The following is a 23,475-nucleotide window of genomic DNA, read 5'->3' on the forward strand; positions in this document are numbered from 1 at the left end:
TGGCACCTGCCCACCTGTAGGTAAATTCAGATCCTGGGGCTAGTTCTAGCCCACTGGTGGGCAGAGCTATGTCCTAGGGTCTGGCTGCAGGGCCCAGGGGTCCCAGAGCTGGTGTCAGACCACTGATGGGTGGAGCCAGTTCCTGACACAGCTGACTGCAGGATCTGGGATGTCTTGAAGCTTATATCAGCCCACCAGTGAGTGGGGCTGATCCTGGGGCTAAAGGGTCCAAGGTGGATGCAGGAGCCCCTGCAGATGAGCACCCAAGAGCCCTATTGATAACTATATTCTTTCAGGCTTACCTGCTATGGCCACTTCCACTGGGGGGCACTGTGGCTCCTACTCATGCCCACCAGCCCTGCCCCCCACACTGGGCCTTCCCAGAGCTGCAAAAGGAGCTGGCTGTGCACAGGTGGGCAGCTCCCCTCAACCTGGGAAGGATCCTAGAGAGAGCTGTCAGGAGCCTCTGGGGAAAGGAAAGAGTCACATGGAGTCAGGAATCTCCTGGGGTCCCAGTGATGGAGCTCCCCAAGAAGAACAAGGTTTGAGACAGCAGCAGCAGTATCTGCAGGGGAGGGGCATAGAGGGGGAGCTGGGACTTGGCCCTGGGCTCAGCGAGGGAATGGCTGGGAGCCCCATAGTGTCTGGGAGGGGATGGTACCCTTACTAGGCCAGGAACCCCAGCTCTCTACTCCAGGGACCTCCTGAGCCTCTTTATCTTATGGCCACAGGAGGTGGGCAGCAGGAAGCATATGCAGGATGAAGGCTTCCCTTCCCCCTGAGACCAGTGACGGCTGACCATGCCAACATGTGGCCCAAGTCCAGAAGGCCCGTCTCTCTAGGTCTCCCTCCTCCTCCTCCTCTCCCTTCTCCTCCCCCACTCCCCACTCTTCCCTTGACTGAACAAATGATCCTAAACTTGGGCAGTGAGAAACCACTGGATTTAACTGGAATCAGCCAGTGCTGGCCAACAGGGCTTTCTGTGAGGATGAGAATGTTCTAGATCCTCACTGTCCACTAGGGCTGCTGCTGCCAGGGAGAAGCCACTGGTGGAGAGACACATGAGCACGGCCTGAGGGTCATGGGCCAGCCCAGCAAGCTGTCTAGTGTGTATAGCTTGTGGGATTGGGGAAGTGAATTTTCCACTTAAGTCAATCTTAATTCGTTTGAATTGATGTGGCCCCATCAGCAGCAGACAATAGTCCAGACTGTCCTGGATGGTGGGGACAAGAAAGTGACTCACCACCACCAAGGATGTTGTCAAGATTTAGATAAGAACTTCTTAAGATGCCTCCCTGGGGTAGGCTGGGGCCAGTGGTCTTGCCGGCCCATCTGTGACCCAGGCTTATCCCCCTCCACCAGCTGAGGCTAAGTGGCCTGTACTTGCCCCACCTGTGTCCTCTCACTTGTGTAACCTCCAGGTCCCCTGAACTTCCTGTGTCCCACAGGTGCCCCAGCAGTCCCCCAGCCCTTCACTCCTGAGATGAGCATCAGTGGATCCGTAGCCAGAGTGATGGGCTGACATGCTCAGAAATTGTCACAGGGACCTCCGGTCTCAGCAGGGCAAGTTCTGCATCCCCCATGGCAGACAGGCTCCGGGTGAACTTGTGGTTGAGATTATCTCCAGAGCTTCACATGTCCAGGTTGAACACTGTATTTCTGCAGCCCCACCATGTCCCAGGGAGAGAGAACCAGTAGCTTCTCAAGGAGGTTGGGAGGGTGAGGACGGGTCCCCAAGCAGCAGGAATGCTTCCAGCGGCTCAGAGCCAGGGCCCTTCCCCTGCCTCCTTTGGTGCAGACTGGACCCCGGGTCTCCTGCCCTGGCCCTGGCACTGTCCAAGAAGGCAGCCAGGTGAATTGCTCAGTCTAGCAGTGGTCAGTGGTCAGCACCGACAGTGGGTGGAGAGGGAGCCCCCATATTCCTACTGCTGCTAGTCGTTGTCTTTATTGAAGACCCTCAAGCTGACCCACAGTGGCCACTTCCCAGCGGAGTGTCACATCCCCCCCCATGATGCTCCCCGGCACAGTCCCTGGGCCGGGATCTGGGGAATCAGAGTGAGGAGCTATCAGGGTCCACTGAGCCCCTGACCAGAGCTCAGCACAGCCTCTCCCCAGCCATCCTCATGTTGAGGGTCACAAGCCTGTCCCCCCACCCCCAGGTCAAAGCAGCCTGAGGTCATAGATGGGTCATAGGACAACAGGGTCCTTGCATGGGGTCAGTATTTGGCCACAGAGCTCCCAAGGAGCCAGAGCATTTACAAGGGGAGAGGGGAGGGCAGGGGTGAGGAGAGCTGGGACTGGGACTGGAGTGGGATGGGGTCTGAGCAGGGTCCTGTCTCTGCCTCTGCTCCTAGGGTCTCTGAGCCCGTTACCCAGCCCCAGCCCAGGAGGTGGGAGGGGTATGATCCTCCTGGGGGTGTGGCCTTGAGAGAGGGACTTCCTCTATGCAGTGGTCAGTCCATCATAGTGATCAGGACCTACTATGGGCCTGGCCCAGACCTGGGAGCTGAGAACACAGTGGCCAAAGTGGACAAGCCTGTCATCAGGGTGAATCCAGAAGTTGTCAATGATGAGGAGTGTCTTAAAGAGAGGAGCGGCCCCGGGGGTGGAGCTCTGGGCCCTGTGTGTCAGGAGAGGCTGAGGAGCCGTCAGAGTGGGCCCAGGGGTGAGAAAGGCCACTCTGGCTGCTCTAGCCCCACGTCCACTCCTCCCCTCTGGGCCACCAGTTGTCCTAGGACAACTGACTCCCCACGTGTCCCTAGGGAGATCTGGGAGCCTGGCCTGACAGTCGGGGCATGGGGGCCAGAGAACCGTGGTGTGGGATCCAGAGGAGGCTTTCCTGGGTGCCCCCAGCCAGCAGGGAGAGAAGGCTTCCCAACCTCAGTGCTGGGGATCAGGTGGAGATCTCTGAGGCTGGGGTGCTATGGTTTGGGGTGGGGTCCCCAGACCCCGAAGGATGGAACAGCCCGGTCATCATGACCCCAGGTGCTCAGTACTGAATCCTGATACATCAGGGATTATGGACAGGGAGCTGTCCCCACCACACTGTCACGGTGGCCACCTGCAGTGTCAGCATGGTTGATCTCAGCATCCTGGCTCCCAGCACAGCTGGCCCCTCTGTGGCTGGGCTAGGTCACATGACCACACCCAAGCTGGGGAGGCAGGCAAGGGACACCACCCAGACCCTAAGCAGGAGTTCCCCAGACTTGGGCTGAGGAGGTGCTGGATCCTGGAGCTCCACAGAAGACTAACGTCCAGGGTGGTCCGATGTAGACCCGATGGCTGCAACTTTGAAGACCCCCGTCCCTGGCACAGGGAAGGCTGCCAGGGGTGTGGACACAGATATCTCTGTGACTCCTCCAGGGACTCCTGTCCTGGTTCTGCAGCTGTGAATTCATCATGGAAGTGAGAGCCGTGGGGTCTTTTAAATTCTTTTTAGTTTAATTTTTCAGGGGGTTTTAAAGAGCTCTGTTGAGATATAGTTTACATTCCACACAATTTACCCATTTCAAGCATACAAGTCAGTGGATTTTAGGCCACAGACTGTCACCACGGTCCCTTTTACAGCATTCTTATCACCCTGAAAAGAAACCCCAGACTCTCTTACCATTACCTCACCCCCCATCACCTTGGGCAGACAGCCCCAGGCAGCCACCGATTGGCTTCTGTCTCTGGTTTCCTGTCCTGGACTCTCACAGTGAATCACACACTCCTTGATGCTGGGACCAGCCTCCCTCAGCAGGACAGGGGAGGTGAGGCCTTTCCTGGCCTCCCCCTCCTAGAAGCAACCAGACCCCTAGGAACCTGAGAAGAAGCAGAGGCAGCCTGGAGGCATCTCCATCTGCCGGGAGCCTGCAGGGTGGGTGGGAGAGGGCCAAGTGTGGAGGTGCCGACAGTGGGAAGAGAAGGGGGCTGCATCTGTGGCACTTGGGGAGGGGTGATGGCTGAGGGAGGCATGGGCGCTGACACTGAGCAGAAGCTGCTCTGACCCAGGGGTCTCCCAAATGGGCATCTTGGTGAGGCAGAGGAGATGGATTGAAGCCTGGGGGTTGGGGGAAGGAAGCTGAGATTCCTGATTGCCCCCTACCCCCAGCAGGGTGGAGAGCAGCGCACTGCTGCCTGATCTGAAACTTCCTCTCTTCTCAGACTCTGTGGGCCTGATCATATCATGACAGTGACAGAGAGGCTGTGGGGGCCCCTCTTTGCAAGCACCAAGCCCTGAGGAGCACAGACCTGGGACCTGTGTCTCTTGCTTCCAGACCCCCTTCTGCTGCCCTACCCACACCCCCACCTCCCAGGATCCATGCTCAGAGGCCAGTCGGATGCCGGGCAGCCGCAGGACCCTGGCCTGGTCTTCATCGCAGCCGCCGGCTCACACGGGGGGAGTAGCCCAGGGCCCCACTCGGGACAGAGACCACATTCTTTTCCACAAAAGTTGGTTCTTCCATGTGGTTCCTGAGGGGCTGGGCCAGGTGGAGGCAGGAGGCTGTGTTGTGGGGCTGGGGTACAGCTAGAAACAGGACAGGTTCAAGACAGGGACTGGGGCTCCCGCCTTCCCATTGGGCCCCCCAACATCCCAGGGCTCCCTCATGCAGACCCAAGGCCCCACTTTCTCCTCCAATGTCACTTGGAAGCACCTCTGAATGCCTTAGACCAAGTGTCCAAGGACACATTCCATAACAAACAGCCAGAAAAGCTGGAAGTGCCAATGGGGACCCCATTTTCCTAGTAAAGTTGTTGCTGTGGGGGAAGGTGGTGGAGGAAGGGATGGGAATCTGAGACAGAAGCCACGGGGGCCTACGAAAGCAGGTGGACAGTCAGAGGGAGAGGAGCAGAGGACACCTGCCCCAAAGGTGGGCCCATCTCTCTCCCCGGGGGCTTGGCTGAGGTGCCCACACCGTGGTCCAAGCACACGCACAGCATCAAAGCAGCTTCTGACGCCGTTTAATGACAATCAAATCACAAGCAGTCTTCTGACTCCTGGGGTTTCCCTCCCTCTCTGTACTCCCCTCTCGGGGCCTATCCCTGAGAGACGGAAGGGTGAGGGTCTGCCTCATCTAGGCCCCGGGGGACAGAGGGACATACTGGCGGATCCAGGGCACATAGCTCATCACCTGGGTGTACACCCCAGGGAAGTTGTGAAGACCACACTTGTAGCCCCAACTCACGACCCCTACCTGGACCCAGGTGCAATTCCAGCTGCACACCAGGGGGCCCCTGGAGTCATACTGTGGGAAGAGATGGCACTCAGCAATGGGGCTGACGGGTCCCCCACTCACGGGCTATGGGTCGGGGGCAGTTGGGGCCAGAGGCAAGGGTGAGTCTGAGCTCTCACCTGGCAGGAGTCGCGGCCCTTGCTCCCAGCACACAGCATGTCGTCCCTGATTGGGTTGTTGCCATCTTCAAAGGTCTGATAGTGCTTGTTACCGACCTTGTGCCCCACGATGGGCACCTCTACCTCCTGCAGGTGGTAGGGTGAGGGCAGCGACACTGTGGGGAGGAGGGTGAGGACAGGTATTCATTCGGCTCCAAGCTAGGGTTCCTCTGGCCGTCAGCAGAGGGCACCAGCAGAGGGGGGCCCCACAGCGAGCCCTGACCCTGACCTGGAACCCTGGCCCTTGACTCAGCTTCCCCACATCCTCTACAGCCCGGATCTGACCGCATGACCTCTGAACATCTAAATGCACATCCATCTCCAGGACACAAGGCCCCATTGGCCAGAGCCTGGATTCCACGTGCCTGGGACAGCACGATCGATGAGACAGTGTTCTTCTTAGACTGGGTCAGAACTCACAGGGTCCCTGTGCAAATTCTGTTTCAGGAACAGAGGAGCCCTGGGACCTTGGCAGGCCACCCAAACTCAGCAACCCCAGACTTCCTCTGCCATGATGTGATGCCCACCTTCTACGCTCAGGCTGTGGTGGTCAGTCCAGGAAAGCTACAGCAGAGGTGTGAACCAGAGCCCAGAGCTGCCTGCCCCCGTCCTGGGGTCTGTTCCAGAAGCTTCCTGCTCAAAACCCAAGCATTACACCCAGCCCTGGGGGTGCAAAAGATCCAAACCATTTTCCATAAAGATCCAACCTCCCCAGCCTCCCATCCTTCCCCACCAAGTCTCCCTACTACCTACAGTTGTATGCGATGTCACCCAGCACATCTTCCCTTTGGGGACCCTCAGTGAGGCAAGTGGGAGGGAGACCACGTTGATGTGATGGGAAAGCATCACAGGGGCCTTCAGTCTCAGCAAGGCGATGTCTGTGCCACCCCAGGAAGACACAAACTTGGGGTGTTGGGTGATGAGAGTCACCTCTGTCAGCTGGTCATGGTCATAGAGTTTCATCTGCCCGACTTGGACCCTGAGATCATGAGGCAACAAGTTGACCCTGGGGGAGAGGGGACAGGGCGCTTCTCAGAGGAGGCTGGGGGCACCCAGAGCTGAGGAGGAGCCCCGAGGGAGCCCACAGCACACCTCCCTGGCCCCCTTTGCTCCCCGCCATCCTTGCACCCGGCCACAGGGATGGGGGCAGGCACTACTCAAGGCTGAATGCAGTGGGCAGCAGTCAGCACCCACTGCGGGTGGATGAGGGAGCCCCCACATTGGTGCAGCCACCAGCCAACTCTTGTATTGTAGATCCTCAGGCTGACCTGCCATGGGTACCTCCTGGCTGACATCGCATCCCCCAACGATGCCCACCAACTCATGTCCCAGACTGGGGCCTGGGGAGGCAAGATACGGGGACGACAGTGACCATCCTGGAGCTCAGGAGCAGGCAAACTTCTCAAAAAAGGACAGTCCTCCCCTCTCTGCCTCCAGGGCTGCCCCTGGGGGCAGGGATGGGGTCCCGGGAGCCTTAGGGCACTGAATGGGGTCTGGACTTACCTGGGGTCGTGGGCACAGAGCCCCCCAGGCAGGGGAGGGGCAGAAACAGCAGCCACTGCATCTGCAGAGGGCCGTGGACGGGGGGCCCGGACCCCGCATCAGCTGCCAGGGAGAGCGGCCTGAGGCTCAGCTGAGTCTGGACGGGACAGGAGCGGGCATCTTCCCTCTGTGCGAGCCTCCAGGGCTCTCCCCTCCCAGCCGCCCCTCCAAGGTCCGCATTTATCCTTCCAACTCAGGAAGTGGGCACAGGGGCGCGTGATACGGCCGGATAGACTGGGCGACTGACCGAGGCCAGTCCGTCAGCGCTGGGCTTTGGCTTTCTGCCCCAGGCGGCAGGTGGGGGCCTGGGCAGGGGAGCAGGAAGCAGCCCCCGGGCCGCCCCATGGAGGCCATTCCGGGCCTCAGGTCCCGGGCTACCAGGAAAGTGGTCTAAGACCCACCTGCGGCCCCACACAGTGCGGTAAGACAAGATTAGAGGATGGGAACAGTACCCAACCCCTATGTGTGACCCCAGGCCCCCAGGCCCAGCCGAAGCTGCATCACAGCCGAGTTGAGGAGCCCCCGTCCCTAGGGAGGAGGGGAGATGCAGGGAGGACCCCGCAGTTCACACGAAGGGGCGAGGAACCCCAGTCACCCACTCGCTGCAGAAAATGGAGTCTGCCTGGTTCTTTTCTGCTCACGCTGGTTTTAAACAAACAGAGTCAGGGTTGGACAGTGTGGTTTGGGGGCACTGGAGAGCTCCCCAATCTAGGTCATTGCCAGGCCCTGGTCTCTGCACACCTCCCAGCCAGATGCCCTTCAGAGGCCTCCCAGAACTGAGCAGGAGGTGCTGGAAAAGGCCTTGAGCCCAGTGCCTGCAGGTACCCGGTGGGACCCATCACAGGTGCAGCTGAACAAAACTTGGAAATAGAATGAGGTAGTCCTCATAATGAAGGCGTTTGGGGAGGAGACCTGGCAGCTGGAGTGGACCCCCTCTGGCTCTTTCCAGTTTGAGTCCCAGGGACACTGATGATTCAGTGCAAAGTCAGAGAAAGCGGGCAGTCCTAGGAGCCTGTGGTTGTGGGTGGCCATCCCGGGCACCTGAGCTGGGGGCCCTGGCACACTCCTGTCCTCTCTGAGGGCTGGGGACACCAGGGGCCTATTGACACCCAGCGCTCAGGTGTGCGTATGTGCACACACAGGCACCTGAGACACACATACCACATGTACACACACCAGCTTACACAGAATTGTAGGTAGATGCTGTGTCTGCGGGTAGACAGCTCTGCCTGGAGGGTTGGGATGAGGGTCCACAGGGTGGAGGGTCCCAGCAGTTCCCTGCTCCGCCACACCTGCAGCACCTGGATGGAGCTCCCCGGAGGCCTCTTGCTTGGACATCAGGCCACCATCACCCTCCCAGTCTGTGGTTGATGGCGCAGCTGGGTTCCATGGAGTGTCGCCTGGGGCACTGGGACGGGCCATCTGATAGAGGAAGAAGAGAAGCTAGCCTCCTCCCTGGTTCCAGAAAGAACTGTCCTGTCCACTGTGAAGCCTCAAGGTTCACGACTGCTGTGTCCTGACTGTCCGCAGGACCCTGAGGCTTGGGACACTGGAGAGTCACCTCCCATCTCTGAAGGACCTGGGTCCACCTCACCCACAATATGGGGCTGAGTCAGATTCCAAGGGCACCTGTCACCTCCAACTCCAACCTGGCGGGGGCCATGGGTGCAGGAACCCATCCCTGCCATGCACTTTGCGTGCCCCGACACAGATTCAGCACTGCTCTCAAAAGAAGAAAAGGGCCTTTACATTTGCCTGCTTCCTCTTGGAGAGTCTTCAAATTACCCCAGGGCCTGAGAGCAAGTTGGGAAAGAGCTGGGGCATGTGGACCAGATTCCCTGCTTCTTAGAAGACCTCCCCTTCCCCCCTCCCCCTCCCCTCCCCCTCCCACACCCCATCCCCCCGACACACTCTCATTCACACACACAACCCCTGTCAGGGAAATATAATTAACAATGTCTTCTCCCCATCCCGTAGTCGTCTCCACAGAGGTAGCTGAGAAGAAAACCACTTTTACTACAGAACCGCGGTTACTGGGAAGGGTACGCCCACAGAGGCAGCCTGCTGGGGGCTCCAGACAGACCTGGGCGAGCAGATCCCACTCACTCACAGGCTCTCCAGGGAAAAGGACCTCACAGCACACTTACCACACACACGCCTCTGGGCTCACCTGGTAACCAGGTGAGGCTCTATCTGCCCTCTGGCTTTGTCCAGGAGAAAGCAGGCTTCTCCCTCCACTGCAGGAGGTAGTCCTGTAACTCAGGGCTCCCAGGATCTGGGGGTCCGGCACCACCTCCCTTGGTGCTCACATCTCCACAAGAGGCTCCCAGGTCCTGGAGAAAGACACGCCCGGGTCACAGAGCTGACAAGAGACCTGTCTAGTCTTCAAAAGTGCTTGTATGCATTTCAAAGACAGGAGGAGTGCTTGCCCGTCTTCTAAGCAAATGATCTGAGGAAAAGGGGGGTCTCTCCCCTTATTTTCAACAGGGGAATTAAGCCTCTTTATTTTAATTTGTATTTGTCCTTCGAACACACACACGGGCCCACACTCGCACACAAGTGTTGGGTGCTTTATGAAGAATTCCACAGGAGGGAACTCTATGTGAGACACTGTTGTGCCCATCAGGGCCTGAGGAAATCTTTGCGTCTTCCTGCAATGGTTCTTTACTTTTTTTTTTAATTGTAGTGTAGTTGATTTACAATATTGTGTTAGTTTTCAGGTGTACAGTAAAGTGATTCAGATACATACATATATGTAGACACATATGTATATTCTTTTCCAAATTCTCTTCCATTATAGGTAATTATAAGATAGTGAATATAGTTCCCTGTGCAGGATGGGATGTCAGGCAGTTCCACCCATCACTGGGAGCTCGTAGGTCATGGCCCAGCCCCCTAGTCCCTTGGGTGGGATGACGTGGAAGCACGTTCTACTGGCTCTGGAAAGGCCTCGGCAGTGAAACCCTCCATTACCCACAGTGGGACATGCTCCAACCACATGTCACCTGCTGCCATCCCCCGCCACCACAATTCCCTCCCCTTCCACGTGGTGCTTCCCCTGAATCCACATCTCAGGGCAGGACCAGAAAAAAAGACAGCAGGCCACATCCTCCAGGGGCAGGGTTGGGCCAGAGGAGTCGGGCAGGTGGAGGGTGGATCCTGACCATATCCGGCATCCTGAGAAGTCCCAGGTCATTTGCAAAACCTCAGTCAGATGTTGTACCAGATGGATTCAACAGCAACAGCCAACGCAAGTTGACAATGAACTACTATTTTAAAGTGGTAAAGAAAATCATTTAGAACCAAGGGAACAGCCGTTTAAAGATAAGGGCAATGTAAGCGTGTTCTCAGGAACACCTCACCCCAAACCTTTGAGCCCATTTAGATAAAGCTCTGATAAAAGGAAAATGTTGCAAGAGATCTATTGAGCAAAGAAAATCAAATAGCGTGATCAGGGCTACTGTTATCTTTAAAAAAAAGAAATAGGTAACATCAAAGGAAACAAGAAGAGAGAGCCACAATAACGCAGAGTTAACAGCCTAGATGCCATCGAGACGATGACGGATTTGGGAGGAGGTGAGACCAGGAGACATGAGAGGCTGATAAACGTCTTGTCTAATGGAGTCACACACAGATATCTGTTCTAGAAGAAAGATAAGAAGGGAAGAAAAGAAACAGGAAAGAGCTGAACAATATAAATTAGTAAATGAAGGTGGTAGAAACCAGTGTATCAATAATTGTGTAGACACAAAGAGAGTGAGCTCACCAGTTAAAATCCTAACATCAAAGGTGAATATGAGAAACATCCGGATGTATACTGTTTACAACAGAGAAGCAAGTGTTAAACTAAAAGGATGGGAAAAGATATTACAGGCAAATTAAATGCTAGCCAAAAGATAGCATGAGTTATAAAAAAAATTGGTGATAAATTGGATTTCATCAAGATTTAAAACCTCCATTCCTCAAAAAACACTCTTAAGAAAATGAGGCAAGGAGTCACAGGGAGAAAATAGTTGCAAAACATAAAATACTTGCCTCCAGAACATATGAAGAATTCTCCAGATACCATCATGAGAAAACAAAAACCCCATGAAAGAAATTGTTCAAAAGATTTAAACACTTCACGAGAGAAGCTATGTGAATGGCAAATAAGCACACGGAGAAAATGCATTCGTCATTAGGGAAACGCAAATTAAAATGCACACAAATCTATTCAAATGGCATTTTCAATGCCATTGACAAAGCCAAGGCTAGTGAGGATGCAGTGATGCATAGCATTGCGTGAACAAGAGACATGGAAACCCATCCCCATGAAAACCTAGGTAAGGTATTTAGACTGGCCTTATGCACGATCACCAAAACCTGGACCAGCACCAATGTCCTGAACAGGTAAATGCAGGTGAAAAACAGAAAAGAGAGGCTTCCACTGAAAATAAACAATAGATAAACAAACAGCCGCGGTGGAGAGAGTTGGGCCAGAGGCCAGAGGCTGAGGCTGAGACAGGGGCTGGCCTCCAAGGAGCACACGGGGATCTTCGGTAGTGAAGGCGTTGTTTTACATTTTCAAAGATGAGATCTTTCTCAGGGAGGTGGGTCCCTGGATGGCGGTTGTAAAGACCCGGTTCTTGATTCCCGGATCATGGAGGTTCCATCTACGTCTCCTTTCCCTCCTCCTCCTTGGGGTTGCCAGTTGCCCTCGAGACAAAAGGACACCACTGGGGACGGGAGGTTTGCACCTGGGGACGAGCACCCCGGCCTCTCTCCGAACACCAGGAGAGACCATGATGCCTGATTAAAGGTGGAGGAGCCACCCTCGGAAATGGTCTTCCACCCTCCAGGAGGGACACAAAGCTTGAGCGTTAGCTTCGAAAGCCAGCGAATCAGAGCAGCTGGGATGGATGGTAGACCCTGCAGGCATTCCAAGACATTTCACTCTGCAAAGTGCCCTGGGTAGGCATGGGAGCCTCTAAAAAGGCTGTGATTGGATTTTCCATCAAGTTTCAGTCCGGCTTTACATGATAGAAGAAAAGAGTAGTGTGACACATCTCACTCATCCAAAGGAAGGTGAGTGCATGGATAGTTGCAGGCTCCCCAGCACCAAGACCCCTGAAGCCTTCACATGAGAGTCCCCCAGACCCTGTTGGGTCCCCCTGTAGAGACCACCCTTGGTGGCCACCAGCCTTACCCAATGTGCCCACCTCGGTCCTGCCCTGCCCTGAACATGGTGTTCAAATAGGTTAATCAGACACTGGGCAGCCATAGGTGTCAGCCAACCTGAGCCCAGCCCAGGCCCCTGGCCTGGCCCCCAGGCCCCCGCCGCATCACAGCCCCCTCCGGGACACTGTGAGTCCAGTGCAGCCGACTCGGGGAGAAACACAGTGCCCAGCTCAGGACAGAGAGTGGGTGGGCTTTCCCCGCACCGTGGGGTCTTCAGCACCCTCCTGACCTGCAGGGCCGATTTAGGTGGCGTCAGTTAGAAACCAGCTGGGCAAAGCAGAGACGGGGTGCGAACGCTCCCAACCCCCTCCCAGCCCTCTCTCCCGCACACCCCTAGCAGGCTGGCCGAGCCAGCAGCTTCCATTGCCAGGGTCACCTCCTCCCAGTGGAGCAACCAAAACGGACCAGCAAGACACGTTCTTCTGTCCAACGGCCACCCTGCTGGTGAATTTCACACCTAAAATCTCCTTTGTTCTGGTCGGCCCTGCTCAGCTCACTGGGTCTTTGGATTCCTCTTTAAGGCCCAGGAGACATGACTGCTGGTTGGGTTTATAACTGAGAAAAAGACCCAGCACCCAGGGCATTGGGGGCTAGAGGGCCGAGGAGGCCACAGGCACCGGAGGTCACCGCCTGGGGTAGTGGACAACCAGGACCCCTGTGGCCTCGCGAGAGTTGGCTCATACCAGCCCACAAAGCCTGTTGTTAATTTTTAGGAGTTTTGCAATTTAGCACAATGGAACACAGCCATTAATAACAAATTATTTAAAATATGGTTTAAAGCATGATATCAGAGATGGAAAACACAGCATCTGAAAGTCATGGATGAATTTCACAGCAGAATGAATTTGACAAGAGAAAGGTCAAAGAAGAGAAGATCAGTCAGTTGAAATGACCTGGTCTCAGGAAGAAAGATTTTTTTTTTCAATGAACACTGCCTTTGGTCCTTTCATGTTTTTTTCATTTTTGTATTTTTTTTTTAATTTTTCTCTACTGAGATTTCTCATCTTTTCATTAAGTGTGTGCTTTTTTCTTTACATCACAGAGTATGGGTTTAAGAGCTGCATTGAAGGCTTTGGTTGATGATTTCAACATCTGCAGAATCGGACCCACCTCTGTCCAACTGGCAATGGTGAACAGGTGTCCTAGCCCAGCCCGCGTGGGCTCACAGCTGAGGAAGGAGCCTCATGCCTAGCAGGACGGGAGATGCTCTGAGGCTGATTCAGCCCAGGATTAGTGTGAAAAATTCCAGTGCCCAGCCTCAGGGGAACTCAGTTGGCTTGTTTATTTCCTTCCAAGCTGGTTCTTCAAACAGCAGCCCAAGGACCCCTGGACCAAGGTCAACATCCCCCCGAGTTCCAGGATTCCGGTCAGGAGGCACCAGTGCCTGCAGATGCTTGGTGGGACCTGTCACAGGTCCATCGAGAAATACAAATGGAGTCTTCACCTCATAAAGAAGGGAGATTTGGTGAGGAGAGCTGGCAGCCTGGGGCAGATCGCCTGGCTAGGTATTTCCAGTTTAACTCCAGGGGACACACTGGAAGATTGGACGTGAAAATTGAAAAAAAAAAAAAAAGAAATGCAGCTCTCAGAGATTCTGTGGGCTACCAGTGATCACTCCCAGACACCAGAGCCTGGCGCCCACAGGGCGCTCTCTGAAAGGCTGAGGGGAGCCAGGGACACACGTGTCAAGTGCACTGTGTGTGCATGCAGACATACATGTGCACACATGCACACCCACATGCACGCACACACACACACATGAACACGGTCCTGGCACAGCCTTTGGGAGGTCCCTGAAACATCAGAACGCAGGCTGAGCAGCTCAGCCCAGGATGGAGTCCACACAGTGTCCAGCCAGACTCCAGTACAGGGCTGGCGAGAGGGAGCTGGGCAGTGTCCTCATCTGCCCTGAGCCTCAGGCCTCGTGTCCCTGGGGCATATTCTGAGGTGGCTTCCTGCTCCCAGGACCCGGGCCTGGACAAAGGTGGGGAGGAGGGAGGCGAGAGCATCCTAGTTTCTTGAGAGGGTACCTCACCGTGGCCTGCAGCCCACAATTCCCCAGATCCCAAGCTTGGAGACGCCATAGAACCTATAGAATGGGGCAGGATCCCCGAGGCACCTCCAGGCCCCAGGTGGGACTGACCTTCCCCTCCTGTGTCTTCAGCCTCAGGGAGAGAAATGGGGGCAGGTGAAAGGGCTCACAGGCTGGCTGGTCCCTGTGGGACTGGATCCCCTGTCACCCTCCTGCAGCTCCAACAAGTCAGTGGCTGAAGGCAGCGCCCACCTTGCATCCCTGAAACGTGCCCAGGTGGGATGGGATTAAGGATCACCTTTTCACCTCCTGGATTAAAACCTCTCCTGTACTCTCTAGACCCCTGTGAGTGGCCTGAATCAGCATCGCCCGGAGGCGGGGCGGGGGGGTGGGGCTTGATGATCAGAACGAACCTGCCAACATTCTCGGTAGAAAGGGACTGACACTGGGGCGCGGGTGACTCACCTGCCCTCCCAGGAAGTTTCCAGGGAAAGCATCCCCACACCCAGACGTGGGGACCCAGCTGGATGCCAGAGCCCAGGGGCCCTTCAGGGAGGCCACTCCCTCAGCCAACACCACAGTGAGTCCACATCGCTATTTCAAACCACAGCCGGGAGCTGGCTTTTCCAAGTTTAATCAGAAATAGAGGGTGAGCAGGAGGCCTTGGGCCCAGGGCCCACCCTACTGCTGAGAGACACCTGCCTTCAGAGTCTTCTCATGTCTCCCTCCCCAAGATCAGGGAAGCCTGGAAAATGGGGTCAGGGGCTAGAAGGGAAGGAGGGTCTGGAGCAGGAGATGACGGGGAGGTTTGGGAGAACAAGGTTGGAATGGAGGAAGAAGCAGGTGTCAACAGGGAAGGTTAGCAGTCTCCCCATCATGCGGACCCCACCCCGGGCCCATCCGGGGTCTGGGGAACGTACTGGTGGATCCAGGACACGTAGCTCATCACTCGGGCGTACACCCCGGGGAAGTCGTGATGACCACAGATGTCTCCCCAGCTCACGACCCCTACCTGGACCCAGGTGCGATTCCAGCTGCATACCAGTGGGCCCCCAGAATCGCCCTGTGGGGAAAGGCAGGACTCAGTGAGCACCACTACGTGCCCCTGCAACAGAGCTTCTGGGCCCCGGGCGAGGAGGAGACAGAGGACGGTGCGGGCCTGGGGTCCCACCTGGCAGGAGTCCCAGCCCTACTTCCCCGCGCACAGCTTGTCATCCCTGATGATCTGCTCGGTGCTGTTTGAGGAGGCGTTCTCGTAGCACTGGTTACAGGCCTCATTCCCCACAACAGGCACTTCCACCTCCTGCAGGTGGCAGGGCGGGGGCAGCGGCGCTGTGGGGACGGGCTGGATGAGGACAGGGACTCATTCTGCTCCATACTAGGGCTCCCCCAGCCATCAGCAGAGAGCACGGGGGCCCCCACTGCCAGCCCTGACCCTGACCTACAACCAGCTGCCCTGGCCCTGCACTCAGCTTCCCCACATCCACTAAAACCGTCCAGCTCCAGGATGCAGGGCTCTGTCAGCAGGAGTCTGGGCTCCATGTGCCTTAGGACAGAATGACCTAGGAGAGAACATTCTCCCAGGAATTCTTTTCCCTGGGAAAAGGGATGGTCTAGGGCCTGACCTGAGGAAGTGCGTGATGACAGGGAGGAAATGCTTCTGAGTGGGATGGGTTCAAGTTTTCACTTTCTGACTCGGATCCACACACCTGAGACCACGGCGGGCCCCAGCCTCTCTCTCCTGGGTTTTACTCATCTGCAGGAGGACAGTCGAGGTCCAAACACCCCCAACTGTTGTGGTGAGGACCCCGTGAGAAATGTGGCAGTCCCTGGCATGGCCTGGCAGAGAATAAATGCCCCGGGGCCTCCATGCACATTCAGGCTCAAAAAGGAACTCCTCCTCAGAAGATCAAACATAGAATTAATATGTGACCCAGAAATTCCACTCCTCAGACCCCAAAGGAACTGAAAAAAGATGCTCTAACAGGTGCTGGTACCCACATGTCCACAGCACCATGATTCACAGGAGCCCAAAAATGGAGACTTCCCAGGTGTCCATCAACTGATGAATAAATACACAGAATGTGGTCCATCCATATGGTGGACTATTATTCAGCAATAAAAAAGGAATGAAGCACTGACACTTGCTCCAACGTGGCTGAGCCTTGAAAACATGCTCCGTGAAGGAAGCCAGACACAGAGGACCACGCATTGAGTGACTCCATTTATATGAAGCTTCCAGAGGCTGGAGAGTGGGGAGTGAGTATTTGATGGGGACAGAGCTTCTGTTTGGGAGGATGTCCTGGAGACAGATAGTGGTGATGGGGGTGCAACAATGTGAACATACTTATCACCACTGAATTATACACTTTAAAATGGTTAAAATTGGAAAATTTTGTTACTAATATTTTACCACAGTGGAAAAGGAGAGGATGCCCCCAAATCACAGAGAACAAAGCATTTTCAACAAAGCCACAGCCATGCATCTGGGACTACCCTGCATCTCCGCACACAGCCATGGGGTGTCCCAGAGCCTTACCTCCAAGTCTGATGTAACCCCAGCCAGTCACCCAACACATCTGCCTCTCAGGGACCCTTAGTGAGGCAGGCGGGAGGGAGACCATGCCGACGTGATGGGAGGGCATCACAGGGGTCTCCAGTCTCATCAGGGCGACATCCACACCTTCCTCCACAGACAGGCTGGCGTTGAACCTGGGGTGATGGATGATCTGCGTCACCTTGGTCAGATGGTCGTGGTCATAGAGTTTCAGCTGCCCACCTTGGGCCCTGACGGCACAAGCCTGCAAGTCGCCCCTGCGGAAGGGGGAACCGGGGGCTTCTCAGAGAAGGCTGGGGGCAGGACTCCCCTCGCAGCAGGAATCGGGCTGCCACTGACAGAGAGGTGGCTTCCCCTGTAGCCCCTGGCCCTGCCCCCAGCCCACTTCCCACCACCCTTCTGGGGTCCCCACCCCGACTCCACGTGCCCAAGGGGGCAGTGGGCTGAGTGACGCACCATTCAGTGCAGTGGGCTGCGGTCAGCACCCACTGAGGGTGGACGAGGGAGCCCCTGCAAACATGCAGCCACTGCTCACGGTCCTTACTGTGCACTCGGAGGCTGACCTGCTATGGCCACCGACCAGCAGGAGCATCATGTACCCCCACAGGGCCAGCCCGCTCCCTCCCCAGGTCGGGATCTGAGAAGCAAAGGAAATAGCCATCAGGGACCCCAGCGCCACCTCTCACACTCAGTCCCTTCCGGAGGTGGACTGACCAGTCCCAGCCTGAGCTGGCAGTGAGGGGTCTGAGTAGCAGGGCAGGGGGTGGGGACAGGGAGTCAGAACTCACCCGGGGACATGGGCACAGAGCCCCCCAGGCCTGGGAAGGTCAGGAACACCAGCCACAGCATCCTCACAGGGAGGACAGGGTCCTGGGTGAGGATGGAGATGCGGGGCCAAGTGGGGACATCCTCGTCTGATGGGCTGCTGCTCTCATTCCTCTGCAGCTTCTCTGAGCCCCTTTACCCCCTGGTGCAGGAAGTAGTCAGACGGGTCAGACCCCTGGATGCGGGACGAGGCGGAAGTGAAGCTCTTCCTCTCTTGGCTCCATGGGGATGGAAGTTGAGGAGTCGGTCAACAGGCATGAGAAGGCCCTCATCCTGCTTCCCACCAGAACTGCCCGCACCCCTGCTGGCAACGTCCACACTGCGGCCACACAAATCACAGCCACAAACACACAACAAGGGACCAAGCCCGTGGAAACAAGCCCAAAAGAATGTGAAGAAGACGCAGATTTGTCGGAAGAAGCCCTGAGCACCAGCCCAGGCTGGCGGGATGAGGGACAGCAGATACCAAGTGCCGGGCGCAGCCACAGGGCAGCCCCCAAATCCACTGAACTCGGTGAGGCAGCGCGGAGCATGCCACCGTCTGACTAGAGCACAGCAGGTGGCTGCCCTCGCCACCTCGTCCTGAGGGACACGGCACCCTGTCTGCCCTGCAGGTGGGCTTCTTGGAGGCTGAGACAGTGGGACATGCAGGGAACACATGGGGGGCGGGCAGTGGGAGGCAGGCACACTGAGCAGGGCTAGGCAGAGGGAGAAGATAGTGTGGTGCAGGGCTGACAACACGTTGACTGGCCCATGAGGAGGTCGAGGGTGTCCACGGCCCTCATGGGGACAGAATGCTGGCCCTTACACCATCCTGGATTAGCTAGGATGGGATGGACTGGGGTGAGGTGGCCACGAAGGAGTTGCCGGACCCCTAGACCCAGGTCAACAAGTGCTGCCCTGAGGGGGACCTTAAAGCCCATCTCTGCCCAGCACAGTCCACCCACACTTCCCCATGTGCTGGGGACACCTGCTATAGGACAGTGGGGGACCTCTCTTCCCGGGAAAGCTCGGAGGCTTGGCTCGGGGTGCAGCCAAATGCCGCCATGGCACCGTGGAGGCCACTAGGGCCCCTTCACTGTCCATCTAGGCCTCCCCCCACAACTACCACCTTTGGACTCTGGGACTTACTTGGTGGTGCGACCCAGACATCCATCCCTAAGGGGTCTGAACTTTGTCTGGTCACATGGATTTCTCAGGCCAGGTGGCTGCCCTGTTCACTTGCCATCACAATTGATGAGGGGGTACCAGGAGAGTGCCGCCCATCTCCCCGGCCCTCCATTGTGACACAGCAGCCCTTCTGCTGCTGGCCCGTGTCCTTGTCCCTAGCAAGATGGTGACACTTCTTCTTGCCCACTGACCTCTGGACACAGTACCACAGTGTGGCCAGGGGTTGGCTATAACTTAGATTCCAAGTGGAACTGGTGAAAGTGGGCTGCCTTGAGGAACCAGGACCCCTGACCCTGCAGAGTCCAGAGTTGTGGGGACCAGGATGACAAGTCCCCACTGAGAGTGATGGCAGGTGGGCTGCCTGCTCCCCCCGTGGCCTCCACGCTCTGATTCCTCCTGTTGGGGACACAGTTCCAGAGAAGGCCTGTGATTCTGCCCTCGCCTCCTGCTGGAGGACGGCCCCGTCCTGTGATGAATCACCACTGAGCGGGAGCTGAGGCCACCCCAGTGCGCCATCAGGCCAGCGACTCCCGGGGTGTGACCAGTGGCCACCCAGCCACAGGCTCTCTCGTGCACACCCCTCCTGAACTGCAAAGGGGGGTCCGTGTGCTAACGCCATGTTATATGGGATTCAGAGCCCCTGTAGCTCTTGGATCTTGGTGCCAACCAAGTTTCTGCAAAACCATACGTGGACTGTGTCCATTCCCATCAGAACAAGTCTCTGGCCCCTCCAGGAACGGAGGGCCCAACGCGAGCAGCTGTCCACAGGGCTGGTTGCTTCCTCGCTGAGCCGTGCCACTGGGGCTGGGAGGTGGGACATCATGGCAACAGTGCCTGATCGGCCCTGGTAAGAGGCACGGCCCCCACCTCTCTGCCAGGACTGCTCTCCCTCAAGCCTGTCTTGCCCGCTCTGTGATGCCAACAACCAAGATGGGCAGGCGTCTTCCAGCCAGGCGGTTCTGTCTGTCCGAAATCCAGGGACTCTCTCATATAGTGTGGTCTCAGGAGGTCACTCACGCAGAACAAAAGTCTTCCCACTTGGTGTCCGTTCCCCTATGTCCTTCACGAGGCCTCCTCCTCCTCTGTTTCCCCCTCAACCCTGTCCTTGTCCCAGGCCACCACCCAGCCAGCCAGGCCAGCCACCACCCCAACAAGTCCACATACCTTGCCTTGGGCATAGCCAGGCCCACCGCCCAGAGCCCCTACTTTGGGAAGCTTGGCCACTGTCTTTCAAGGCCACTCCCAGGTGAGGCTGCGGGCAGCACCATCCATGTCTGACCCACATGCTGAGCTGACCCAGCCACAACCACCAGCAGTCCCTGCAACCACCCTCCCCACAGCCCAGCTGCAAGCTGACGCCCGGGCACTTTGCAGTGGCAGGAATGAGCGGGAGCCTGGGCCACCTGCCTGTATTCTGGTCCCTCTTTGGCCAGTTCTGGCTGGGCCACCTCTGCCCTGTTCCCACCCAACCGTGTGACTTGGTAATCAAGGTGGAGCCTGGATCACTTCAGCACGGTCACTGTGTCCTTGTGGTCAGGCCGCCCCATCTACCACACAGAAGCTCCCCGGAATCATCTTTCCGGAGCAGCAGAGGCTTCAGCACAAGTGGCAGTGACCTGTGTTCACCCTCCCGCCGGGCTGGCCACAGCCCTGCTCACCACCTGCGTCCACCACCAAGGTCCTGCACAGAATCGTGTCGGTCAGGGCACGGGCTGCAAGTCACGGGGCTGGACCTGCTGCAAGACCCCTTCCCACTGTGAGGACCACTCAGAACTGGCAGCCTCTTGGATCACCAGCAACATGGGCTGGAGCAGTGCCCCAGGTGGAAACGTACTGCTTCTGAAATGTGAGAGAAATGCCATGCGCTGTGCTCTCTCCACAGTGAGAGGTGAGGATGCCATCGGCTGTCTGTTGCTTTGATCTTGGGACCCCTATGTGACTGACGTGGCCCCTGTATCTTTTCAGGGCTGACCTCCCCTCCTGGGGTGCACAGCCTGATTAGCATATAATAACAGCATGGACCAGTGAGGTCCAGAACCTTAGAACGTGAACTTTTTTCAAAATAGGGTTATTGCTGTTGTAAGGAGTTAAGATGAAGCCAGACTAGAACAGGGTGGCCCCTCAATCCAGTGATGGAACAAGTAGAGAAAGAAGAAATTCATTCTCGTACCCCAGTAATCAGTGAGGAGAGGCCATAACGATAGTTCAGAGCATCATTGGTTCACCCCCATTTATGATAGCTTCACAAGGAGTGTTCAGAATGAGTCCATGATGAGTAAGCCAGAAAAAGAAAAATACCATATGAGATCGCTCATATGAGGAATCTGAAAAAAAAGAAGAAAGAAAGAGAAAAATGAACATAAATACAAAACAGAAATAGACTCATAGACATAGAATACAAACTTGTGGTTGCCAGGGGGGAGGAAGGTGGGAAGGGACAGACTGGGAGTTCAAAATTTGTAGATACTGACAGGTTTATGTAGAATAAATAAACAAGATTATACTGTGTAGCACAGGGAAATATATTCAAGATCTTGTGGTAGCTCACAGCGAAAAAGAATGCGACAATGAATATATGTATGCTCATGTATAACTGAAAAATTGTGCTCAGCACTGAAAATTGATACAACATTGTAAACTGACTATAACTCAATAAAAAAAATAAGTAAATAAGTAAACAAACAAACAGAACGAGTCCATGACGACTACAAAGCTCTCCCAAGAAGGAAAAGAAAGTGTCATTTAATGTTGCTCAATAGAGACATTGTCATCAAATATCAACTCTTCAGGGTGATATGAACTGTAGGCAAATCTGGTCATTTTCATGTTAAAGTGATTCCCAAGCTTGTCCAGAAGGAAACACAGGGGAGGGTGTCCAAGGAAGCCACAAACCAGAGCATGGAGCCAGGGACACAGCCGATACCACAGCGTCATCACAGTGAAGACCATGGCCTTCCGTTAAACATGGTGGACCCACTGGCTGTCTGTGCTCATCCCCTGAACCCCAGCCACGGAGATAGCAAAGCTGCCACAGATAAACAGCATCCACTCAGAGGGCGAAGAAAAAGGCTGACGGTGTCCGTGATGGACAGGCAACAAGCAAGTGTCTGGAGGAAACCAGACAGAGGAGACAGAGAAGTGGGGACAGCTTCGCTGGTGCTTGGCTGTAAAAGAGCCACCATGTCCCCAGGGGACACAGGCGAGGGATCATGGAAGCAGCGGGGTCTAAGAACAGGAAGGTGGTTTGAAAGTCTGGACACAGAGCCTCCTCCAGCTGGATGATGAGTTGACCACCCTACCCCCACCCAAGGACACAGGCCCAGATTTATTCTCTGCAGAAAGTGAACCAGACTTATGGCTGAGGAGCACTCCACACAGAGGAGGGTGGAAGAAAGGCACGAGGCTGAACAAAGAAGGATTGGGAGACCGAGACCCCAGCCCCCTTCTCCCACCTACACCCAGGGCCATACGCCCAGGAGGAGGCTGAAGAATCCTAGGTGAACTTGGGTCCCAGAAAAGACCACTGAACACAGGAATGACATCTGGGAAGCCCAGTTTCTCACCCAGTCCTCTTAGAATAAACCAAAGAGTCAACAAGCCCTACCAGGCTGACAGAATTAAATCAGCCCCTGAGAGCCTCACTCTTACTTGGACTGTTGATAAGCAGTTTTTGTTCATTAGAAAAGTCCACTTGGCTACTGTGAGAACTTTGGGCATAAACCACAAACCACCCTAAAACTTAGTGATTTATTAAGTGTGTAGAAAACAGGTGGCGCTCCCCAGGAAGCATTGAATTGGAAAGTTAGAAACCAAAGGAAAACAAACCAACAAAATTTATTCAAAGCTGCTCAACTAACAAGGGAGAGAATTAGAAGTTTAAGGAGAGGGGGAGGGTACAGCTCCGTGGCAGAGCTCGTGCTTAGCATGCAGGAGACCCTGGGTTCAATCCCCACTCCCTCCTTTAAAAAGTAAATAAATAAACCTAATTACCTCCCCCCTAAAATAAATAAATAAGTAAGTAAGTTACGGAAACTTTTAGGGAGAAGATGCTGCATTTGTGAAACAAAACCTACACACTGCTTTCACTATGAAACAGGTAACAACCAAGGGTCCTTGGAAATCAAAAATAGAACAAGTTAAACATTCCACAGAAAAGTTGGAAAATTAAATCAAGGGAGCTTCTTAGAAAATGGTACAAAAAGACAAAGAAATGGTCTTTCTATTCTCTTGACAACCTAAAAAAAAGAGGAGTGAGCTGAAGTTGGCCCCTCCTAGGTGCACTGAGGTGTTGTACCCCCTACCCCCAGCCATCTGCCCGTCCCCAGGTGAGCTTGGGAACAGCGGGACAGAAAAGGAAACATCTGGGGCTCAGGCACAAGCAGACTCATCTGAGGATCAGCTGTTGGGGGCAGAATGGACATGTTCTGACACGCAGACTCAAACATGCACCTCCAAGTCCCTAATGCAGGTTGGGCTCTGGAGGAAGTGGACTCTGAGATGGAGGGTTGGAGGGTATCACACAGGAGGTTTGCTGGGGAGTCAGGACCTGAGAGGGGCCCCACTTTGTTCCAGCTGGGCCCTGGCCTTGGTGAGTGGATGAGTGGATCCGCTGGCACGAGCTGGCTTTCTCTGCCCTGAGCCCCCAGGGCCAGGGGCAGGAGCCCACCTGCACTCACTCACACTCAGCCCTTAATTGCTGGTTAATTGCTCTCAGCTTCTTGTTGTCTTTCTCAAGAGCCAATCACTGCCCAATTCCCT

General features: G+C 55.5%; 1 protein-coding gene across 8 annotated transcripts; it reads right to left on the reverse strand.

Moving 5' to 3' along the window:
- Positions 1-3,427: 3,427 nt before the first annotated feature.
- Positions 3,428-18,766, reverse strand: LOC102531867 (mastin-like). 8 transcript variants are annotated; one of them, XM_072942350.1, is made up of 13 exons: positions 18,679-18,766; positions 17,511-17,765; positions 17,286-17,359; positions 16,705-16,979; positions 15,086-15,228; positions 13,244-13,577; positions 9,087-9,249; positions 8,093-8,338; positions 6,878-7,013; positions 6,643-6,714; positions 6,128-6,380; positions 5,902-6,007; positions 3,428-5,490 (listed from the first exon to the last, which is right to left on the reverse strand). In XM_072942350.1, exons 3-6 carry the CDS (start codon positions 17,315-17,317, stop codon positions 13,392-13,394), a joined length of 636 nt encoding a protein of 211 aa, XP_072798451.1. In that variant the 5' UTR covers positions 17,318-17,359; positions 17,511-17,765; positions 18,679-18,766; the 3' UTR covers positions 3,428-5,490; positions 5,902-6,007; positions 6,128-6,380; positions 6,643-6,714; positions 6,878-7,013; positions 8,093-8,338; positions 9,087-9,249; positions 13,244-13,391. The 8 variants fall into 8 exon arrangements, with proteins under 8 accessions (XP_072798451.1, XP_072798454.1, XP_072798452.1 ...); XM_072942353.1 differs by lacking the exon at positions 13,244-13,577 and adding an exon at positions 14,277-14,298; XM_072942351.1 differs by lacking the exon at positions 13,244-13,577.
- Between the last annotated feature and the right edge of the window lie 4,709 nt (positions 18,767-23,475).

Source organism: Vicugna pacos, chromosome 18 (assembly GCF_048564905.1).
Source record: "Vicugna pacos chromosome 18, VicPac4, whole genome shotgun sequence".
NCBI classification, from domain to species: Eukaryota; Metazoa; Chordata; class Mammalia; order Artiodactyla; family Camelidae; genus Vicugna; species Vicugna pacos.

What these genes read in the sequence shown, in the direction of transcription:
- LOC102531867 (XM_072942350.1), bottom strand. Translation starts at nt 17,317, where the DNA reads ATGATGCTCCTGCTGGTCGGTGGCCATAGCAG. An exon ending in CTGGTCGGTGGCCATAGCAG is followed by an intron (nt 16,980 to 17,285) that starts GTCAGCCTCCGA and finishes CCCCTTCCGCAG; the next exon opens with GGGCGACTTGCAGGCTTGTG. An exon ending in TACGTGTCCTGGATCCACCA is followed by an intron (nt 13,578 to 15,085) that starts GTACGTTCCCCA and finishes CTTCTTTATGAG; the next exon opens with GTGAAGACTCCATTTGTATT.